General features: G+C 44.5%; 1 protein-coding gene across 1 annotated transcript; it reads left to right on the top strand.

Moving 5' to 3' along the window:
• Positions 1–3,110: 3,110 nt before the first annotated feature.
• On the top strand, positions 3,111–23,139 carry wnk2 (WNK lysine deficient protein kinase 2). The gene is made up of 29 exons (XM_061069208.1): positions 3,111–3,800; positions 7,623–7,795; positions 8,317–8,537; positions 9,225–9,382; positions 10,247–10,335; positions 10,477–10,696; positions 11,322–11,574; positions 11,900–12,183; positions 13,754–13,864; positions 14,864–14,896; positions 15,333–15,725; positions 15,825–15,849; positions 16,223–16,464; positions 16,621–16,670; positions 16,766–16,928; positions 17,021–17,137; positions 17,224–17,394; positions 17,510–17,552; positions 17,643–17,801; positions 17,967–18,838; positions 19,259–19,316; positions 19,437–19,501; positions 19,610–20,199; positions 20,305–20,537; positions 20,612–20,848; positions 21,355–21,453; positions 22,171–22,215; positions 22,327–22,649; positions 22,870–23,139. Exons 1-29 carry the CDS (start codon positions 3,111–3,113, stop codon positions 23,137–23,139), a joined length of 6,387 nt encoding a protein of 2,128 aa, XP_060925191.1.
• Positions 23,140–23,748: the final 609 nt, after the last annotated feature.

Below are 23,748 nucleotides of genomic sequence, written 5' to 3'. Positions count from 1 at the left end.
CCGAGCCGGTAGCGGTGAGGCTCCTTCACGCCGCTGGGGTCCGGGCGCTCTTACGGCAGCCCTGGTCTCCAGCTGCTTCCTGGGGGCTTTGCCGCCGGTGGATTTACGAGAGAGTGAATAAACTCGAGAAGTACCGTCATGTAATCCACTGATTTCAACAATGTAACTGTATTCTGAATACCATCTATTTAATTTGTAACTGTAACGGAATACAGTTACTCATAATTTGTATTCTAAATACGTAACGCCGTTACATGTATTCCGTTACTCCCCAACACTGCACACTCATAGATATCAGAGGATATATATAATATACCAAAGGTTTTATATGGACTCAGAGCCCCTTTGTATGATATCAATCCAGTTTCCGACTGTGTTTTGTGTGAATCTCTTACCTCTGCAGGTTTAGGTCTGAGGGCAGCAGCACCTACTCCATAGAGCCAACTAAAACTAAAGTCAGAGTACACGTTAGATAATTAAATCCCAAAGATAGTTTGTCATTGTAGTTAGTTCTTATCAAACTGATGTTTGTTCAAGTGTACATGTTTTTTGAACGTTTGATTTGTATTTGTTATTTGATACTACATAAACTAGGTGAAACATAACTCGATACATCGGCTCCATCCTTCGATTGCCATTGTGCAGACAGTGGCTCCAAATGCACACGATGGCAGCCTTCGTATCCAGGACATTTGAGCTTCATTTCTGGATAGTCGGAGGAAGTGCTGACACTTTGTCCATCTTTAAAAGAATTGGATGCTTTTGACCAACCCCAAACTAAATTTTGATGTAGCAGAACGAAGTAAAGAGCTAAAAAAAATCTGGATGCAACATGGGGAATATTGTAAGACGAAGTTTTGTATTTTAAGATTTTTTTATCCTAAAAACCTACAAGTCAAACTAATATTTTTCATGAAAATCAAGGTTCCTTAGCAATACAGAGACTCATCCAGTCTTCTTGTTAATTCTGTATCATATTTGATCAAGTTGAACAGTAGCTTTATCTAGACCGAGCTTGGACATTTACCCTGTGGAACACATGTGGGACCATATGGGAGCATTAAATGAGAGCAATTGAATGGGATGGTCACACACCACTTTGATGGTCACATTCATGGTGTCCCATTGTAAACTGACCTGATCCCACCCACTCACTGCTTCCTATTATTCCCATGGTTTCCCTGGAGATCTGGGCAGGTTTCTGCAGGGCTGATCCAATAAAATGTATAACGGCCCCTCAGGTCCATCCTTGTGGAAAGAAAGAATCGCGTTACACTCTTTTCAAGTGAAAAGATAAATGAGAAAGCCAAAAGACATGCCCTTGTTGCTCCACCCCTGACCTTTGCATTATTTACAGTTCTAAAAAAAGCCACTTTATTTATTTAATGCCTTTACTTTGTGCATATTAAATGCACTGAACAAATGATGCAGGAGCAAACCACAAACCGTGTTTCTTTAAACATTACTGCAATGTATAACAAAGACAACTTTAAACACTTTTCTTCACTGAATCGTGTCAGGGGAAATAATATAAGGGTACGAATTGGAGAATATCATTTAATTATTACAAACTATATCTTCTGTCAATTAAAGCTTTAGAGTTAACTGTACAACACTCGTAAAATAACAATAAAAGTGTGCATTGATGCAAAAGACCATTGAAACAGTAAAGACTGGGCCCCTGATCAGGTCAGGAACCAATCTTATAATCATCAGAATCAGAATCAGAAGGTATTTATTGCCAAGTAGGTTAACACCTACCTGGAATTTGCTCTGGTTATTGGTGCATACAATGAACATAGAAACATAAAAACCCAATAAATACACCACACATAAGAAAAACAATAATAATAATAAAAAAATCAATATATATTTACTCACTATTTACTTCTTATATACTCACTTTTTATTTTTTATTTATACAAGGTAGCATTTATTTAGACATAAACATATCTATATAAAAATATTTAAAAGACAAAAGATATAAAAAGTGAAGTAAAAAGTGAAATTCAAAATGCAAAAAGCAAAACAGTGAACAGTGTCATTGTGGAAGAATTACAAATCCCCCTCTCCACACCCAGCCTTTCACCGTGGGGTCCTTGTGGCAGAACATTCACATCCATGGGGTCCACTTTATTTTATCCAGTAGCCCATATATGTTTCCAAAAACCTCTGGTCCCTTTTGACACGCATCCTCCCACTGGGGTTTGGCGCGTCACGGTGACGGTGGAAGGTGGCGCACAGGGGAGGCTGCTGAGGGTGTCGTCCAGAACCGTGCCGACTTATTGGACAGGCCTGCGTGTTGTTGCTAGGGGCGTGGGCTGTGCAATATCCCACTTTCCTCAAACCTCAGTGTGATGATTTTCCTTTACCAAGACATCATCATCCGCATGAGCCGTACATGATCGGAGAGATGCGCTGAGGATGTGAGCCTCCTCCTCCTCCTCCGACCTGAGGGAAACCGTGGCGCAGTGAGCGTAATCTGATAAGCGCTCGGCTCCATCCTGCACAGGACAGCACTCCTCTGCAGGGATACGAGAGGAACCGCTACGTGCGGAGAGTTGGAGGAACAATGCAGAGATGCTGAGGTCACACTCCACGGAGGCGATCCAGGGTTTCGCCCGGATCACCTGCCTCGTTCGCACCAGCCAGAGCCCGGGTCGACGAGGGCGCACAGGGGATGACAGCTGCGCACTTGGCCGTCCCGTGATGTGTCTTTGGAGGGATTAATGCGCCCTGGCCTGTCCGCGGTGAGGCCAGTGATCTGTCTGCGGAACCGATCACATGTTGTTATAGGAGAGGAGGCATTATGCAATGTGGAGGAAGCATGTCCATAGGTTAAACTGCCTGCGACCACAGGCTCAACTTGGACAGCTGTGTGCAGGACTGCAGCAGTGAGGAGGTGGCGCGCATCCTCCTCCGAGCTGGAGACATTCAGTCGGGAATGTTTTGTGTGCAGAACAAGTCCAGGACGTAAGGCCACACAACACCCTGCGCCGGAGAACTGCGTCACTGCATGCGAGTGTTGCAGGAAGCCAGTGAACTCCAGAGGAGCATGCCCATCGCCCTCCTCCCTGCAGCCGGTAAGTGTATCACTATAGTTACCGGGCATGGATCCGCCGGATGACTCAGGCAGAGATCCGCCCCTGGGCTCCACATTCTCCTCAGCACCAAATCTAGACTCGGACATAAACGCAAATGCCTGCCGGCCTGTGTATGAGAACGGGACGGACCACAATGTCAACATCCAGAGCGCAGCCCAGCGGGGGGCCAGCGACCCCAGCGCGTACCCCTGCACGGACTACCGGGGGCTCATCCGCCAGAGGTTCATCCGCAGGAGTCTGTGGGTGTCGGACACCGAGGAGCAGCAGCCGGTGGTGGACACGCCGGAGTGTGTCAACAGCAGCCCGGTGCTCAGCATCGACCTGCGGACCATCGTGGATCGGAGTCGGACCCGGGTCCTCCAGGGGACCCACCTGGGGCTCGGGGAGACGTCCAGCACGGAGAGCCAGGCGGGGCTGAAGGAGAGCACCACGGAGAGCGTGAGCGCGGAGGAGGGGAAGGGGGAGGGCAGCGAACCCGAGCCCAAGGCCGAGGTGGTCGCGGTCGTGCCCTGCGACGTCACAGGTCAAGCGGGAAGTGATGAGAACGAAGAGGAGCCCGGGATGAAGGCCTTGTCCACCTCACCTGGGGGCCGCTTCCTCAAGTTTGACATTGAGCTGGGCAGAGGGTCCTTCAAGACCGTCTACAAGGGTCTGGACACCGACACCTGGGTGGAGGTGGCCTGGTGTGAACTCCAGGTGGGTTCACTGACCAGTCATGGTCAATATCACTCATCTGACATCATCCTGTCATTATAGAGATTCATTCATTGTTTGATTGGCTGTATATTTAAAAGGCACATACACCAAAAGGTCCTTAATGCTATTAATGCTATTTCCATGGGGTCAAAAGAGGGGCCTTTTTGGAGGGTTAGAAGTTCCCGGCCTTCCCTGAACTATTTAAATCCACTCCATATGAAGTTGAAACAGTGACAAAATAACAATGAAGTACATTTCCAGTCTGAGCAGATAATGGCCTTATTTAACGTCCTCTCAGGTCAGGGTCTATGGATCGTTGTCGGCTTATTCACGGCCTCTTGTCTTCTTCCTCAGAAGTTCCGGGGAAGTTATTCTGAGATAATATACGAGAACTGTCTCACCTTTCTAGAAGATGACATAATTAACCAGTACAGCCACAGGTATGTGTGTTCTTTATCCCAAAAATAGATCTGCACTGCAGATAGAAGAGGGACAGACTGTTGATCTCACATCTAGCTTTTAACCTGTCAGTTTTCACCATCTCATAATTCTTATAGCCTGGATGTCGCCATCATGTAGTTTTGAGTCATCTAGATTTAGAGCTGAACATAATACAGACTCATAAATAACCAGGACAGATGATGAGGCGTTCAGGTACAAAATGGACTAAATCCAGTTGTTGGCAAAGATCTGACAAAGCCTCAATTGACCTCCTCTTAAATACATTCTGCTCCTTATCCACAATGTCAGCCGAAGAAGATGCTTACAAAGTATTATACAGGAAACACCTATGCCGTCATGACAGCGACAGCTTGCTGTGTCACTAATCTGTGTATGTGGTAATCTAATGATCAGTTTAGATACTATAACAGATTAGCCTGCATGGAGGCGGACATGCAGACAGTGGTTGCCCTTTCACGACTCAAAATGTGCCACGCTCTTGCAGTCAGTCCAGAGCACATTACACTGTGGGGAGTTCAAACCGACAAAATGAAGTGTTATTCTGCTGCAGAAATGGCGACCTTTTTCTAGAGTTCTCCAGCACAGTCACTGTGGACACATTCATATAGCTTCAGTTTCAACAAAACCAGCCTCTCTGTCTGGTTCTGATACATGAGACATGATCATTTCTTCACTTAAGCGGTAGCTGGTTGTAGCAGCCACTATTTTAAAACATCACTCATATATTAGCTATAACTTCATTACTCTGTTATAAAAAAATTTTATCTTCATTTTATTATGCATTTCTGACATGTTCATTATTCTGCCCTAAGTATGTATAACTCAGTATTCTACATTTTTGTCCCCTGCAAATCATCTTTTCAAACTTTTATACCCTAATTGTTTTTTTGTTCTAGACAATGCACTGGATTATACCTATATATTGGTGTCTAGATGTATTGGAGCCAGACACAGAAATCGAGCCGACTCAGGCTGAATCAGCACAGTAGCATCATTTAAACAACCTTTAATTTACCATTAATTACCACACTGAGACTAACGTTTCTGTGGCAAGGCCCTGCAGCGTAATTTGTTAGATTTAAGTCAGCCCCCCTAATAAAAGTAATAGTGCATTGAGTAATGTAGCTCTCTGTCTCGATCACTGCATGTCTCTCATACAGTGGATGAGACAGTCCCCATCAAATGGTGATGTCCCTGGTTTAAGATGTTAGACCTACCTACATGTGTGACTTGTATTGAATTTATTACTGTTGCTCATTATGGAATAATACATACAAGTTTTTTTTCAGTATGTCCTGTCATCTGTCAAGAGACATACATTTATTTTTTAAACATTGATCAGCGAAGACATGAATAACAACATGTAACAAGTGCAGTACGTGTGTGCTTATGCATCTGTGTGGCACCTGAGCAGGTTCTTAGGGGAGCTCTGCCGATGATTCAACCATTCTGTCCCCGGAGGTGAGGCCTTGCCCTTTGTGCCTGCGATGCTTGCTCACGTAAACCTGCTGCAACTAAGATACTGTGTGTGTGTGTGTGTGTGTGTGTGTGTGTGTGTGTGTGTGTGTGTGTGTGTGTGTGTGTGTGTGTGTGTGTGTGTGTGTCTGTGTGTGTGTGTGTGTGTCTGTGGGGGTAAGTAAGAATGAGACAGCAGAAACCTGGATGGTCATAAAAAAAAAAGCACCAATCAGATTTTAAGAGGAGTGAGCTGGTGTCTGGTGGTGAGCGGATCAGACAGCTATAGTCTTGTTAGTTATTTATCCACTAAGTGATGATCAAACATCTGCCGGGTGAGGTGTTTATCTGAAATTAACACATCATACAGCATGATTTAGTAAAATGCCAAAAAACGTTACCCCTCTGTGTCTCAGTGTTACATTATTATTTGTCGTGTTTGATGACTTAATGATGATTGCTAAACGCAGAGTTATACCCCTGTGGCATTACCACGCAGATGTGTCTGGAGAGTATCTAGGAGTGAATCATGCTGATACAGCTCTCTGCGCCAAGACAGGCAGAGGGGAGAGAGGAGAGAGGAACAGGGTGGGTTCAGCTGAGGACAGCAATGAAGAAGTGTGGTGTTGGATACGAGGCAAAGCAAGAGTTCTTTATTGATGTGTATCACGCTTTGTTCTGACCACTCGACACTCAATTAGCAACAAATATTAGTGTTAATTCGTTTTTTTTTTTTAACCCAGTTTGTATTGTGTAAAATGAAGTCTCCGTCATTCAGTGCTATTAGTGCCACACCCTGCTAAGACCTCTGCAGAGCATCCTTAATAATCTGTTTGGACACGGCCCAGAAAATAGGTTGATATGATCTGAGGGATGAGACATTGTCCAAAAGACTTGTTGTCAGTAATAAGCAGGATTAGGAACATAGATATAAAGATGTATCCTTCACAAAGCTTTACATAATCAAAAATGCATTAGGTTGCGTACCACTTAGTTCACCATGAGCTGTCAATAAAAACTGATTCCCCACCGTCAGTCAATAATCTATGTCCAGCGAACTACAGTGGGTTATTCTGGTTTCAAAACATGAAGAGCAGCCTCATTGTTCCAAGCAAAAAGTGTCTATACGAAAGAGAGGGGGAGAGAAAATCTGGAGGTCATGTAGCACTAAAGCCGCTGGGTTGTATCTGCCATGCTGAGTGGAGAGAAACAGAAATGTAGAGGATGTTCGCCGTCAGCGGTTTTACTATTTATACAACAGTTCAGGGAAGGCAGGGGCCAAAATATTGATCCAGTATACACAGATTCACTCCAGCTTGTGCACCCAAAGATGCAAGATTTCCACTTCGAACAACTGTTCACATTACTCCTTAAAAATTATGACGTATTCTTTGATGTTTCCTTGCTGAAACACCATTTCTTTACATGTTATAAAATCTTATGGTGAAGTTTTGTTCCATAATTCACCACCAGCAGATATGAAATATTTATCTGACAATTACTCTTCTGAATAAATCAGCAGGACTCCACTGTGAGGTGTGAGGTGTTCTAGTGCTGTGTTATATACACAGTGGTGATAAAATACGTAAATGGGTCAGATCCACATGCCCGCCCACTCAAAATACCAAGGTTGTATTCACTCTAAACACGTCATTTCTGACAGGTTTCCACTCCTGAAGCAACACATTGGCTATTTAAATAAAGCTGAAAATGAATTGCATATCTTCAGTTGCCATTTAATATAACAGCTCACTGAAAATAACAGTGATCCGGGCCCTCCCTCGCCAACCACCACACTGCAAATGTGGTCAGGCTCCAGAATACTGAAAAAAAATGAGTAGGTGAATTTGGAATTCATGCTTTCTAATGTAAAAATATAAAATCGTCTTTCTCTATTTTCTCCAGGAAAGGAAACTGTCTAAAGTTGAACGACAGCGGTTCAAGGAGGAGGCTGAGATGTTAAAGGCTCTGCAGCATCCCAACATTGTGCGGTTTTATGACTTCTGGGAATCACCGGTGAAAGGGAAGAAGTGTATCGTTCTGGTGACAGAGCTGATGACCTCAGGGACACTAAAAACGTAAGAGTCAACATGGAAATCATTTTGTAAATGGATCTTTATTGGATTATCTGTCTGCTCCTCATCTTATCTTGTCTTTTTTCACCTTTATACTTGACTGGTCAGTAGATTCAAACATTGGTCTCTTATCGCTGCTTCTATTAGTCCGTTTAAAACCACCTTACAGTAAAGACCATTAGACTGCCCACATCATGTGTATCACGTTTCATACCAGATGAATTACACTATTACAGTAGATCTAATGTTAGTTAGACAGATATTAACGGAACAGTTGTGATATCTGTATCGTTTTATCTCACAAAAATAATTAATAATACAGTAAAGACAATACAATTATTGATATTTTATTAATGAGAGCAAAGAGGAGGATACAGCTAATCACTGAATATTTTATCAAGTCGAAATAGCAGGGCACAGACCGCGATATGTCACTTTTCCAGTTAACATTTATGAAAATGCTTTTACCTGGTGTCAGCTGGAACCTCTCCATCATGGTAATGGTATTTGTTAATCTCCCACAGGTATCTGAAGCGCTTCAAGGTGATGAAACCTAAAGTTCTTAGGAGCTGGTGCAGACAGATTCTCAAAGGCCTTCACTTCCTCCACACAAGGACTCCTCCAATCATCCATCGAGACCTCAAGTGCGACAACATCTTCATCACTGGCCCCACAGGCTCTGTCAAAATAGGAGACCTCGGCCTGGCAACACTAAAGAGGGCCTCCTTTGCTAAGAGTGTCATTGGTTAGTCCTCAGCAAGATGGAGAGACACTGTTTTATTAAAGTGTGGCTCACATAGTATTAATTTCAAAACTTCAATAACTTTTTGGGGCTGCTTGGGTGCAGCGGAAAAAAGCAGTAAACACAACATGACCCTTTAAGTCAAAATGACAAACTGGCCAAGATTTTGCACAGAGCCGTTTCAAAGCAAAATGTGTGTTCCTTTGGGGTCAGGATTAAGTTTACCTGATGAATGTAAGAGAAAAGTATCTGACCCCTAATTTACACATATGAAATTTTACACTAAAAAGGTTACTTTTGTCTCATTGGAAATAAGTTTACCTTATTACAGTCAGTACCCTTTATTTTTACACAGTATTTAATCAAGTTTAAGTCGGCATAGTATTTACTTTAAACCCATACTAGGTTTATCAAAGTGTTCTCAAATAGCTTAATGCTAGATAATCTTTTTTGTGATACTTCACATTACGGTGTTGAAGTCGCACAGAACATCTGACATTTGCAGTTCATCCTTTCTAGCTAATTCTCTTGTCTGTCATTTGAGCAATTAGAAGATGATTAGAACCCTGATTTGCAAGGCGTGTTGAATTGCAGTCCTCGACATGGGTATTGATCCCAGTGTAACGGAAGGAAACTGATAACCACATGGGAGTTCATTATTTATGGCCTTCTCTTGAATTATTTCTCCAGGCACTCCTGAGTTCATGGCCCCGGAGATGTATGAGGAGCACTATGACGAGGCTGTGGATGTCTATGCCTTTGGGATGTGCATGCTGGAGATGGCCACCTCCGAATACCCGTACTCTGAGTGTCAGAATGCTGCACAGATCTACCGCAAAGTCACCAGTGTGAGTTCACGTTTAACGCTGCTGATACAGCTACCTCAAGTTGGTGCATAACATTTTTATTGACCCAGGGTTGTACTACTTATTTTTTGTTATTCTTATTTTTCGGGGACTTAATTGTGAGGGCCCAGGAGACAAGGTTGCAATGAGCCATGATTGTTAGTTCATGGGTTTATCATATACTTTTGGTCAAGCAGTCTTTAAAATGTTGAAACCTTTAATCACAGTAGGAATAATTCAATAGTCTCTGTAGTTTGCTGCTAAAACACCACTGTTGTTCAACTTATATTGATGAAATGGACAAAAGAAACAAAGATTCACATTTTCAGGAACTTTTAAATAATGCTATGTAACTAAACGGTGATCACTTGACTACAAAGCTACAGCCATTGAGCGATGCAACAAAAATGCTAAAATATAACAGAAAAGTATCATAAAGTCAGCAAACTAATATGCATTGCTGGTAAAATTTGCTAGTGTTGACTAAGATTATAGCCAACTAAGCTTTTGGTCGTCCTAGGGAATAAGCTTGAAGTAAAATTATTGAGAGTGTAGAGTATATTGAACTTTGATGTGTATTATTTCTAATGAATCCAAACTTTTCATTTGTCAGAGGAAATATGTATTATTTCAAAGGTTACACAGTTCCACACTAGTTAAATAATCAAAGTTTTTTGTGGATCCAAAAATGTCTTGAACTAAATATTACATTTCTTCTATTACCCTTCTTAATCCACTGTATTGAGATGTTTTGGAAACTGTTTACTCTTGACACTGTGATGCAGTCCGGTGCTAAGTGGTAGTACTACTGTTAGGAGTGTGTCAGTTGGTAAGGATGAGGCATGTTGATGCTTGTTTGTTTTGCAGGGGGTGAAACCTGCTAGCTATGGTAAAGTCAGCGACCCTGAAATTAAGGAAATTATCGGGGAGTGTATCCGTACCAGATGGGAAGAAAGGTAAGCGTTTCACAGCCTGTGACACACTTTATATGTACTGTAGATACGGGTTTATGTTTCGGTTCCTGCAGTGTGACATAAATGGCAGTATTTTACATTTTCCTGTCACTGTGATCTTTAGTGATTGTGTATTTCCTGCAGGTACTCCATCAAGGACCTCCTGAATCATGCCTTCTTTGCAGAGGATACCGGTGTGAGGGTGGAGCTCAATGAGGAAGACGATGGGACGAAATCATCTATTGGTCTGAAGCTGTGGGTGGAGGATCCTAAAAAGCTGAAGGGAAAGTACAAGGACACTGGTGCTATTGAGTTCACCTTTGACTTGGTGAACGAGGTCCCAGAGGTCGTGGCCCAAGAAATGGTAAACAAGTATTTTGTTGTTACAGAAAGAATAATTGTATTTGGCAAGTAAAAACAGGTGATAGTAGTTGCATTTGCCTTTTTGATTATTGACTGTTTACTTCAACAACAAGAGATCTGATCAGTCAAGTGTTTTGAGGAAGTTATATTTAGTTTGGCTTAAATGTTTTTTGGGCTTTTTTGACCTTGACTGCTTTTGTACTGGCCAATCTGGCTGGTTTCTTTTGTCAACTTGACCATAAAATTCATTCAATCATTCATCACACTCATTTATGATAGATATTTAGTGTCTAAGACAAATGACCATCACAGCAGTACTTCTACTTTGTGCTGTAATAGCAGTTATATAGTTACCGATATTTATGAGTGTGTGCAGTTTGGTGCAGCTTGATTGAATGTAATTCCGCTTGGTTCTTGTGTGTAGTCTAGGTGTCTCAGTCTAATAACTCAAGCGTCCTTACTTTGGAACACAGTCTCAGAGCCTGTTATTTACATAACAACGTGGTCTCTGGTCTGTATTGTGTAGTCTGTTCATCTTTTCCCCCCCATGCAAATTTGTGTAGCTAATATATATGTTGTATTATGTGTGTTTTGTGAATTTATCACATCTTTCCTGTGTCCTCCAGGTTGAATCAGGTTTTTTTCTGGACTGCGACCTCAAGATAGTGGGGAAGTCAATCCGAGACCGTGTGGCTCTCATCAACTGGAAGAGGACGCGCACTGTCTCGACAGGAAATGCTGGGACGCAGCAGAACCTTCTGCAGGTGCCCAGCACTGGTGTACCCCAGGGAGCCACATCAGCCACAGCAGATACTGAAGACCAAGAGGGGGAGCAGCAGTCACTCATCTGCACTGTGCCAACCACCACATCTACTACATGTAAGAGCCTGAGCAAACACACATGAATGTATCAGATGTCACTCAACCTGCTAATAAATCTCAGTACTGGTCCAACCCACGCAGCCTTTAACAGTAAATGGTATTGACTATGACTGAAAATGGATGAATTGGTATTTATGACAATAAGAGTGTAGCAGTAAAGAGGCTCCTACTGTTAGTCAGGAATGAGACATCATCTACCACCTTTTGAATTTTAATGAGACTCCTCCACTGTCTTGTCCTCCTGTCATTATTCAGTGTTTGTACTTACTGCAAAGGGCATTTTCTTTTGCATCATGATGACGTCTCCTCTCTGTTATTACAGCTGACAGTGGAGGGAGCTCTATCATGCAGTTAGACGACCTAAACAATCAACAAAACAGGCCCTACCAGTCTCCTCCAGAGCTCGTCTCCACGGCTCACATGATGTACAGTCCTCCTGCACAGGCTGACCCTCACCTGCACCAGGGGCCCTACCAGCAACCCACAGCACAGGCCTCACTTGACCACTACACACAAGCATCCACACAGTTACTTCAGGGAGGCTACCCTCAACTGCATCCCGGGGGTTATCAGCAACCTGCAGCACAGACCTATCAGTCTCAAACAGTGAGTAAAACATGTCTCATTTCTGTGGCAACTTTCTTAAATTTGATTTTCTTGTTCTGGAATATCAACATTTTTATTTTCTCTTTTTTTGTTATTACACCCGATCAGCGTCACGGCAGTGATCCCTTTGTATGCCATAACAACCTGCACATCAGTGAGAGCCCAGTGTGTTTAAGGCGAGGAAGCAGCTCCCTGGTTGAGATGTTGCGGACGCACCCTCTCACTAAGACAAGCCCCTTCCTATGTCCATCACTGGATCTGGTTTCCCCAAAAAGCGCAGAGAGCTCAGTGCATGCCGCAGATCATTTGTTCTCTAACTCTGCTCAGAATCCGTCGCTATTATCTCCTCTCTTGTCCGCCCATCATGACTCAGCAAGACATTTTAATTCACCTCTCCTTCCCCTGAATTTACAGCCTCCCTCCGAGCTGGGTCCGAGCGCCCCCCTTAGCCCGCAGCCCGACCGCCACTGCAAGGCTTGCATGTCTCTCCTCCTGAGAGACAGAGCGAAAGGAGGCGGATCTCTGGGACACACACACATACGTTCCTTCTCCGCATCCACGCAGTTTACTCCATTGTCTAAGCCAGGCTCACACACATCTCCCCTGTCAAAGTCTCCTCCCGTCACTTTACCTCTGCCTTATGCATCGCCCTCTCTCCCAACTTCAAGCAGTCTGTCACCCCTGCTGACCTCACCTTCAAATCTTCCTCTGCCCTCACAAGTTGCGCGGTCACGGAGTTTGTATGAAGGCGCAGATCTCACTCTTCTCAACCACTGTCTCCATCATATCGTCGGTCGCAGGACCAGCACTCCCACCCTCTCTGACCGAGTACTTAATCATCCGATGGGCCCCACCTTCTCAGTATTTGAGCGTGTAGACAAAAGTCAGAGCCTGGAGATCCCACTGCCACACTGTTGCCCATATCTGGACAGGGACAAGCTGTCATTGCCACACAGCAGCAAAGGCAGAGCGGATCCACTGGTAGGTTAGAGAAGGAGACTCCATTCAGGCTTAATAACTGCCATAGAAGCAGCCTGCTGTGTCTATCATGAATCTGCCAGCTGCTTTGCTCCTATGGACTTTGCATAAGAATAGCCAAGTGCAAAAGCCAGTCTCTGCTGCTGCTTAATCCACAATAAGGTTAAATATCTGCTCTTATTTTTAGATAAGGTCAGACCTGAGCAGGAGATCGTGGTAGAATATATAATAATGTCCCAGTAGAGTGTATGGCATTGAAAACAATGGGTGGCTGAAGATAGATTAATGGTTTAACTCCCCTTTTTCCATTTCAGCTTGCCTTATTGAATATTGCCTGCTGCAAACATGAACTCAGTGGATGGCTGAAGATAGAGTAATGGTGTCTCTCTTTTACTTTTCATCTTACGTGATTAAACCGTGGCAGCTGCAGACATCCCTCTAGTTTCTTGCATATATGCCTTACCCTGCATTGATTCCACACTGAATATTTCATCATTGTGCTTGATGATCCTCATCTCATAGTGAGTCATGTCGTATTATCATGTCTAAACACACAGTCCAATAAATGTAATCTCTCCTATGTTTATGACAGACAGTTTCTGCTCCAGCTACGCCAGTCCCCACTCTGCTCCAGACGAGACAGACAACCCAGAGCTTCCCGGCTGCAGCCCCCATTCTACAGACGCAAGCTGGACAAGAGCAGGTACTGAATGCATCTAAAGCTGCTTTCAGACATGCACGTATTTTCTCTGGAGGTGGTGCATGTGTAAACTCAAAAATCTGGGTGAGAGGCTCCGGATTGTCTGCAGACTTTACCCACTTTGTCCCATAGTATAAAGTCAATAGAAAGTCAGGAGAATTTGATGTGAGAACAGGATTCATCGTGAACGAGTGGAGGGGTTGACGACGCTTCAAACATGTGACAGACGCAGAAATGGCACAAAAAAAAACACACACTCGTAGAAGACGCAGACGAAGATGTTTTGAGAGTTTGTGGCAAAAAACATTTCCTCCTCACAAAAGAGGAAACTTCCTTCATGTCCATGTACTTCTCACTTGAGAATAGTCAACCTTTAAAATGGCCTGAAAGCTGTAATAACGAATAACATAACAAGATGCTCCATATTCCTCATTTGAAAGCAGGCGATTGGTTGATCTTCTATATTTGCCCCTTATTCTCTATTTCCCCTCTGAAATAACACGTAGCCTTAAACCTGATTATTCTTGTAAATTAACATAATTTTCTTATAATACCATGACTTTAATCTCTTAATTCCCTTTAAGCAGCCCTAGTCATAATAACATTATAACATAACAAGTGCTTTTCCCAGGAAAAGAGTTCAACAAATTAATGAATTTACATAAATTAGTTCAACTTAAATTAGAGTGGTACATACAATAAACGTTAGGATTGCTAGTTGAAAGTGCACTAGCTGTATGTTACTGGCTACTCGATTCACTTTGCAAAGTTACTAATTCTCTATTGGGTGTTCAGCAAACATACAGTTTACATAGATATTAATGTGCAATTTAATGGCAACCATGTGAATTCACAGTATTTGTAGATCATCTGTGTGTGAGGCGGGAACACAGTGCACCTGAGTGGTCTGTAACGCTTCATCATTTACTGTATTTGTGTGTGTATGTGCATGGATTTTCATTTGGTCTGTGTTTCCTTCCCATTTGTCTTTCCTCCCTGTAGTGTCATCTTCAACCAGCTGCCGCCCTGCCGCAGGTAGAGCCATGCTCGTTTATAACTTACTGTCAAGCTACAGAACATACACACAAAAAAACACACAGATTAAGTGGATCATTCTATTTTAGACCAAAAGATCTTGCCAATTGGTTTGTTTATACATCACAAAAGTCCTAGACTCTAATCAAGGTGAAAAACAAATATTTAATTTCCCTCCTTAGCTTTTATCTGCTGACCAGTCTACATCTCAGCTGAGCCTTCCTGACATATCTGCCAGTTTTCCTCAGTCATTCTCCTGTCCTCCCCCACTCCTGCACCTCCAGATCAGCACAAACATATGATAAACTAAGATTGAGACAGAATAAACATCCTACGATGGTTAGGTTCCAGGGCTAGTTCATAAAGGGCCTGTGTGAATGTTATTTCTATCGACTGGTGTTCATCGTATATCCATTCTCCCCTCATTCTTTCCCAGTTTCCCTCACCATATCCTGTTGTTCAAACAGGGGGCCACAAGCCCCCTCCCTTCTCCCCAGCTCCTCTGCCATCTACCTACAGCAGCAGTGGCCTGTCTATGTTGAGCTCCTACTACTCACCTTCACCCCACTATCCCTCCCTCCCTCTGACCCCTCATGCTGCCATCCCCACTATTCCCACTCTAGGCACTCCTCAGACCCCTCTGTCCACACCCCAACACATGCCTGTAGGGGCACTCCCAATCCCACTCCTCACCCTGGTCATGTCGCCTGCAGCGCCCCAGCAGCAGGGCGGCTTCCATACCACCCATCCCTTACCTCTCTCCCAGGTACGCACCACCCCATACCTCGCCCCCCACCCTGAGCAGGAACTGGCTGAGCAGCCTGTCCAGGTGAATATTTGACTCAGTTCTCACTGTAAATGGCTGGTCATTAGAAATCTGTAGTCCTAAGGTTGTGGTCTGTCTTATCCGTTCGTGTAATGCACGCAGGGCATGCGTTTGGGGATTGAGGGATGTACAATATTTGTATTGACTGATGAAGAATTTTCTAAATGTGCTATTCTTTCTCCAGGCACAGACGAACTTGGGAGACGTTCAGCCTCGGGCTCCAGTCCACCCTGTCTTGCATGGTGTTCAGACTCCTCTCTGGGGAATCGCAGCCGATGCAGAAACAACTGTACATGCTGAAACTCAAACAGCACAACAACAAACACCAGTGTCAGCCCAAGCTGCAGCTATACCCCAAACTCCAGCTGCAAATTTCCCAACTTCAGCCCCAATACAGGTTTCAATAGCTCCTGCCTCGGCTCAAGCACCAGTCTACGCACCAGGTCCCACTTTTGAGCCATCTCTTGACTCATCTTGTGTCATGGGTAAACCGCATCAAGCGGTCCGAGGTTTGGTCTTGGCCCCAATCCCTTTCACCCTGCCAGTCACAGGTAAATCTGCAGCCGCAGCTTCTGCTCCAGCTTCAGCTCCTGTCGCAGTTTCAGGCTCTGCTCCAGTTCTGCAGCCTGCTGGCATCCAGACGGCAGTGTCACTGCCTGAGTGTGCCAGCCTAGCCACGACACAGCAAAACCTCGAAACAACATTTGCATCCCGCATCCCTCAACAAGAGTCCAGTGCTGAGGTATGAACGAAGCAAAAGTTTGCACATGAGTGTGATCCTAATCTGTGCAATTTTTTAAAACTGGATCGAATCAGTGACGTCTGATTATCACTCAGAAAGCATGTTAAACACATTTGCCTTTGAAATTCACACATATACCTGTTTGTCTGTCCTCAGGATGTGCTTCAGGACAAACCAGTATCTCTACCCAGCTATGCGTATGACAGGTGTGTGTCCTCTTCAAATGAACTTTATGTGATGGAGATGCGTCAACCACCTGAATATGTGATTAAGTGTTTTTTAAAATTTTCTATTTTTGAAGTTTCAACTCTGATGTGGCATCTGGTAAGGAGACGAGCGATGGCTATGACAGCTTGGCCAGTGTGGGGAAGGGCGATGGGAAACCCAGGAAACACCACCGCAAGTCTGCCCGAACACGTTCTCGCCAAGAAAAGACAAGCAAACCCAAACTTAGCATGCTCAATGTGAGTCACGGGGGCACTTCTGACAGCCGAAGCTTCAGTTTCTTAATATCTGAATGTTTGCTTATAGTAAAATGTAACCTCTGCCGCCAAAGGTTTGCAACACTGGAGATAAAATGGTGGAATGCCAGCTGGAGACTCACAATCACAAAATGGTGACGTTCAAATTCGATCTGGATGGAGATGCACCGGAGGAGATTGCCACTTACATGGTGAGTTCGGCCTTTTACAGTTAGTGGATTCTTTTTTTATCGATTGGTTATATTTCTGATAATGTTTAAAAACTCTTTTCCTGCAGGTGGACAATGGCTTCATCCTACTGTTAGAGAAGGAGATCTTCATTGACCAGCTGAAGGACATCGTGGATAAAGCGGAGGACATGCTGAGTGAAGATGTAGAAGGTGAAAGAGCATCGACCTTGAGTTGTAGTCCTCCACAATTCCAGATGTCTGAGGGGTTAGTGGGAGAGGTGAGAGCAGTGCAGCTATAAATATGAATTCAGTCTGAACAGATGTAGTACACATGCTTATACATTGACCTAGTTATAGTCCAATAAATACAGAGTTTTGTTTCTCACTCTGCAGAGTCCGCAGCCTGGAGCACCTCAGCCTGTCTATCAGCAGAATGGTAAAACGTATTCCCAGTGAATCCTTTTGCATGCGTCATATTCACTTGTAAGTGCTTCCGGTGGTAATTGTCTTATTTCTCGGATTGCAGTTCTTCACACTGGGAAAAGATGGTTCATAATCTGCCCTGTAGAGGAGACCCCCACATCCAGCCAGGAGACCCCGTCTGACGGCACGGCAACGCAGTCTCCTGGGAGTTCAACCACTACCCAGCCTGCAGACTGCAGTGGCACTGCCAGGCCTTCCAGAGGTGACTTTGTTTCTACTGAGTTTCTGCAGTTTAGTGTCTGACTGCTGCATGGGAAAACAGCACCACTGTGTGGCAGCTGAAGGAAAGACATCTTTCAGCTCTCATGGGCTTTTGATGACTTTGTAATTTTGTAATAAATTATTTAATTTTCTTTTCCTCCCGCAGAAGACGGCTCCTCTTCTACAATGTCCGGAGGAAGTGGAGGCTTCTCCTATGACGTGTATGGATTCTGTAGTCCCCCAATCATGTCCAACACTGACCCACTTCTTTTCGCCACTCTGTCCCCTCCTGTGTCTGCTCCCCCGACCCTCCAGTCCGTATCATCAGTGGAGCCTGCTGGCAGCTCTGTGCCGCCCAGTGTGCATCAGGCCCAGCCAGCAAGGGCTCAGAATGTGCGCCCATCATCCCCACATGCGTCTTTCCCAGTCCATGAGTCACAAGGATCCCCTCTAGGACCCGTCTCCCCGATCCATGCCGCTCGGCAGATGCCTGACATGATGAGTCCTGTTTCTATAGCTGAGGAGGTGCCCTGCTGCCCTCTGGTCATGCCACTTTCTCTGGATGTGAGCGGTTCACAGGGTGGGTCTCCCCTGACCCCACTTCCTCTCCAGGAGCCAGATTCAGCCAAAGAGCCGCTGTCTGTCTCCTATGCCTCAGCGGCACGAAGCGAGCGACCGCAGCAGCCTGTGGTGCTCCACCAGCCTTATTCCAGCATGGGAGGGACCAAAGTGTCCTCACTACCCCAGAGCCCAGCGCCATCCCAGCACGGTGGAGGGCCCGGCGAGTCAGAAGGCGAAGGACGGCTCGGCCGCGGGGGCTTTGTGGACAGCACCATAAAAACACTGGACGAGAAACTAAGGAACTTGCTATACCAGGAATATGCCCCCATGTACCCATCAGGCAGTGCTGCAGAGACACCAGGCTCCTGCACCGAGTACATCCAGTCTCCTCCTGGTCCAGACAGCGCCATGGGAGGGTCGGGAAACAGCACGCCAGGGCCGATGGGGGAGGGACGCTACAGGACAGGGGAACAACTGGTAAGCAAGATAACATTAAAGAAAGCCAGCTAGTTTTTTAGCAATTTAAATATTTATATTATCAAAAAATACTGATATTAAAAACACAAAGTTACCAAGAATATATAACAAAATAAAATGTATTTTTTTTCCAAACATTTAGTCAATTTATTTTAGAACACATATGTATTGACATTGCTAATTCAAACTAAGGCTGCTGCATGTTGTTCATGAAAAGCAGAATGAATTGGCAAAGTCTCCATTGATGCAATATATATTATAATAAATATATTTATTGCAAAATATGAACCTCTTTATTGCCATCATTGCTAACAAACCTAAATATTATTATGAAGTATTACATCCGAGAACAATTCATTGTTTAATATTTGTATTTTCTCATGTCTCAATGCTGTTCTCTCTCTCTGTCGCCTGGTTTAGCCTCAGATTCCAGAGAGAATGGACAGTTTGAGCACACTGAGTGACTCAGCCGTGTGTGGTATGTACAGCCTACACTCATCAATGCAACACAATATAACTGGTCTTCAACTTGAATTACTAGATTTCCACTGCAGGAATACAGTTTTCATTGATCGATTGATTGTGGAACTTTTTGCAGCTTCCATGTCAAGAAGACACGTTCCTCACTCTGTCTCCTGCTCTGGAGCCAGAGGTCGATTTAAGGTATGAACGGGAGATTTCTCTCATATTTCAGTGGAAAGTAGATCTCAATTTTCATTTGAAACATCATGATGCTGCATGACCACTGAGTCTGCTCTTTGCTTTTGGCAGATCATGCCAGTTCCTCCTGAAGTGGCAAACAGACGAGATGTGAAACAAAGGAGCTGGAGCAGCGCTGCCTCACCAGCACACCCAGTTACATACAGACAGGACCATGTTCAGGCTGAGGCCATGGTCACCTCCACCACAATCGGCCGTTTCTCTGTGGTTAGCACCGAAGACGACCTCACACAGAGTACACGCTTCAGCCGCTACTCTGCTCCGCCTGATTTCTACCTGGACACGCCTCCTTCCATGGCAAAGCGCGGCTCCCTGCCTCGTGCCCTGACCTCACCCTCCGTCCCTGTGGACGTCACTGTCCATGCTCGCTTCCTCTCCTCGGACTCGGGGGCCGAGAGTAGCCCTGCGAAGCTGGCCCCTGCCACCCCATCTCAGCGGACTCGCTCAGAGCGCAGAGGAAGTGACCTCATGAAGAGGGCGGTGGCCTTCCTCCGTCGCTCAGGGCGCAGCAGCAGTGTGCAGAGCTCCGACTCACCGAGTAGGCATGGAGGCGTGCATGGCTCAGCCTGTGGCAGCAGCGATAATGACTCAGAGATGGATGACTCAGACATGAAGAGGGAACTGCAGAGACTCAGGGAGAAGTAAGGAGAGTTGTTCATCTTACAGCCATATTAAGTGTCTTTACATTAAAATATTTGTTATTTAGCTTGTAAGTGACCAGTATTTCCCTCCCTTTATCTCCTCAGACACCTAAGGGAGATCTCTGAGCTGCAGGCCCATCAGAGGGGAGAGGTGGAACTGCTCTATAACCGGCTGGGCAAAGCGGCTCCTCCTGGCCTGGGTCTGTCTCACACTGCACCGCATAACGGCCGTAGAAAGAGGTCGAGCAGGCACAAGCTGAAGCCTGGCAAACTTCTCAGCCCTCTGGTGCAACAGTTTAGAAATGTCACAACAAAAAGTAGTGACTCCAGCAGATCTGGTGAGTGTCTTTTGTGAATCTCCAGTGTGCAGAAGAAAAGACTACACCATTCTGATGCTTGTGTGTGTTTTCAGCTGCTGCTGCTGCTGCAGGCATAGGTGAGCCTACACTGAGTTTAAATGGCTCTCCAGCCAAAGGGTCTCTCCCCTCACAAGGCCGGGCACGGTCGTGCACGAGCCACATTCCCAGCTCGACCTCAGAACCTGTGCAGACTCAGCAGCCTTGCTCCCTCAAGGGCTCTTTGTCTTCAGATAATATTTACGCTGGACTACACGGAGACGGTACCAGCACACAAGTTCCACCTGCACAAGGTGACCACTAGCAACACAGTCTTTTAACTCAGTAGAGCGCACACCTCCGCCAAGGTGCAACACTCACTGCATTTAAATCTGCTAGAACCAAACTTGGAATTTGGAGCTGCACCAAATTGCTCAAATATCAGTCCCCCAAATATGGATTATACCCTGGGACAGTGGTAAAAATACAAAAATGAAGGAAAAATGTCCCCATCAACCACGCCCAAATAAAATGGGTTCTTTCTTGATCTATGTCCCATCATTCCAACAAGTTTCATTGAATTTTTTTTAGTAATTTTTGTAACATCCTGTTAACTAACTAACAAACAAACCAGCGCACAGGGATAAAAACATAACCTTCTTGGCGGAGGTAACAATAACTATCCTGTTAACATTAAGATCCAGCACAGAATTAATAAACACTTTGTCTGTGGTGTTTTGTTTTGATAAGGTCAGATATTTCAATGTGTGCTCGTCTTACCTTAGTGTCTCTCTCCCTCTTTGATTATCCTCCTCTACAGGCTGGTCTAATTACCCTCAACCATCTGAGAGAGTCACCTATAAATCCAGTAGCAAGCCAAGAGCTAGATTTCTCAGTGGGCCTGTGTCTTTGTCTATCTGTTTGTATCTCTTCTCTTCCCGCATATCTTCACTCATTTGTCCTTCATATTTTTAAATTCTCTTTTTTTTAGCTCAGCAATACTTTTCTGTAACACTGCTGGATTTTTTGGTTGCTTCACTTCGTTCTCGTCACTTACTTTCATCCTGTATTTTCTTATAAAATCCCTGAAGAGTAAAATTTGTTTTAAAGTACATTTTTGTAATTTTATATTTATTTTTAAAAGTTATTTCAAAAACCTTACTCAAATTTGAATGAATTAACACATTTTCTCCAAAACTAAAAATTATATTATAACCAATAATTAATACTATTAACATTTTAAGCATCTCGTATTTATGCTGATGCTTTTTTATTAACCTTTTAACACGCTTGCGACTCATCCACCCAACATTACAAGTCAGTGGAGTTTTGCATGCTACATGGACATCTAATCTCTCATCTCCCTTTAACCTCTCGATCCTCACATCTCTCTAATAATCGCTGCACATCGACATGGCTCTCACTTGGTTCACCTGCATGGTTCTCCTAATACATACAGTAAACCGCCTTGTTTCCGGGACTGATTGCTTTGTTCATCCATTTCTTAGTTGTTTTGAGTTTGTTCCTTTGTTTTGCGGCAGAATCCAGCAGCTTTGTTTTGCACCTTGTCTACATTCTGTTAATGATCCTTACTACCTGCTGATGGAGATGTTAAAAGGTATTTTTTATCTTATAGGGACAACACTGAAGAGACTGTGTATTGGGAAGGACCGCGGCAGCAGTATGTGAAATGACTAAAAATTATTTCATTAAATGGCTAGTTACCTCATTTAAGTCTGATCATCTAAATGTGTGTGTGTGTGTGTGTGTGTGTGTGTGTGTGTGTGTGCAGGGTCTGCAGCCGGAGCGGGCACCTTCAATCAATCCCAGCAGCTGCCTGCCGGTGCCACCCCTCCACCTCCTCCTCATCAGCCGGTGATGGGACTGGCCCAGGCCCAGGCGAATAACAGCAACAACAAGACAGGCACATACACGGGCACCTCTACGAGTGAAAAAGACCTGCCTGAAGACTTGCAGAGGCTGATGGACGACTGGGCCCAGGAGGTTCTTATCGTCACCCACAGGCCGCGAACCAACTCTCTGAGCATCAGCGGGCAGCAGCTGTGGGAGCAGGTTGTGCATCGAACACACAGACAACTGGCTAGTGCTTCATATGTGAGTTTCATGCTGTCAATGTAACAATGTGTGTTAAAGGTAGAATGGGAATTGTGTAGTGTTTGGATACTGAGGCCTGATGTGAAAAAGGTTGTATTAGCAGAAACATTTCAAGTTTTCATTTTAAGTTTTGAAAGTGCCAATCTAGATATTATAGTTTGTGTATTTTTACTATATAACAGCTAATCTGTGTAGTTAAGCTGTTTTCTAACTCTCTCAGGTATCGTCCTGGACAGGACTTGGTCCAGAGGCCTGCACTCGGTCCCTGACATGGCCGGACAGCCCCAGGTCAACGATGACAACCAGCCCCTCCACACGGCCCCATCCCAGCTATCAGCTGCACTCTCCCGCTCCGTTCAGGGCCTTGTCCTCCTTCCCTCTTCCTTCAGGAGTTTTTGTCTTTCCTGTTGTGCCCTCAGCCCAGGACGCGCCCAGCCCCACTGCAGCTCCATCATATCAGCCGCCCGACCCCAAAGCCAGGACTCTTTAACCTGAGTAGCATTGTGTCTTCCAACTCTTTTACCAAAAAACAAATCTGGTTATAGTTCTAGTTAATCTTATGTGTGTATACTGTATATATCTAACCAGCATGTAAGTTACCTTATGTACATACCGGTCTAAAGTTTTATGTTGTTTCTATGTTTCATTTGCATCAACATACCTCATGTGCATACTGTACATCACATTCGTGTGCAGTGTGTTGGTAGTATACATTTAAAGATGTACAGTTTGCTCAGTCAGGCTTTAAAGTGCGAATTTCAGTCAGTGCTTACATACTGTACGTCTCCACTCACTGTACATAATGTACCTTCCATCCACACTTTGTTTATATAAATAATTCATGTTTATGTTGCTCATGTCCCTCCCTACATAGAAGCTGACTTGTGTATATATATGAATTCTTGTTTGTACATAGCTCCTGTGTTTGTACAGTTATCATTAGGTAAACAATAGGTCGGTGCTGCAGCTACGTGTCTTAATGCAACAACCTATTAGTCACCATCATGCCGTCACTGTGAAGACTTGACTTCCTGGTCACTAGGGCCGGTTTGCTTCACTCTGTTCTGTCAGTCCAAGGACAGGTTTCATCCTTCATCGA

The sequence above is a fragment of the Limanda limanda genome, chromosome 4 (genome assembly GCF_963576545.1).
Source record: "Limanda limanda chromosome 4, fLimLim1.1, whole genome shotgun sequence".
NCBI classification, from domain to species: Eukaryota; Metazoa; Chordata; class Actinopteri; order Pleuronectiformes; family Pleuronectidae; genus Limanda; species Limanda limanda.
Note: the sequence above shows the minus strand (reverse complement) of the source record. Positions and strands in the feature narration are given on the sequence as shown.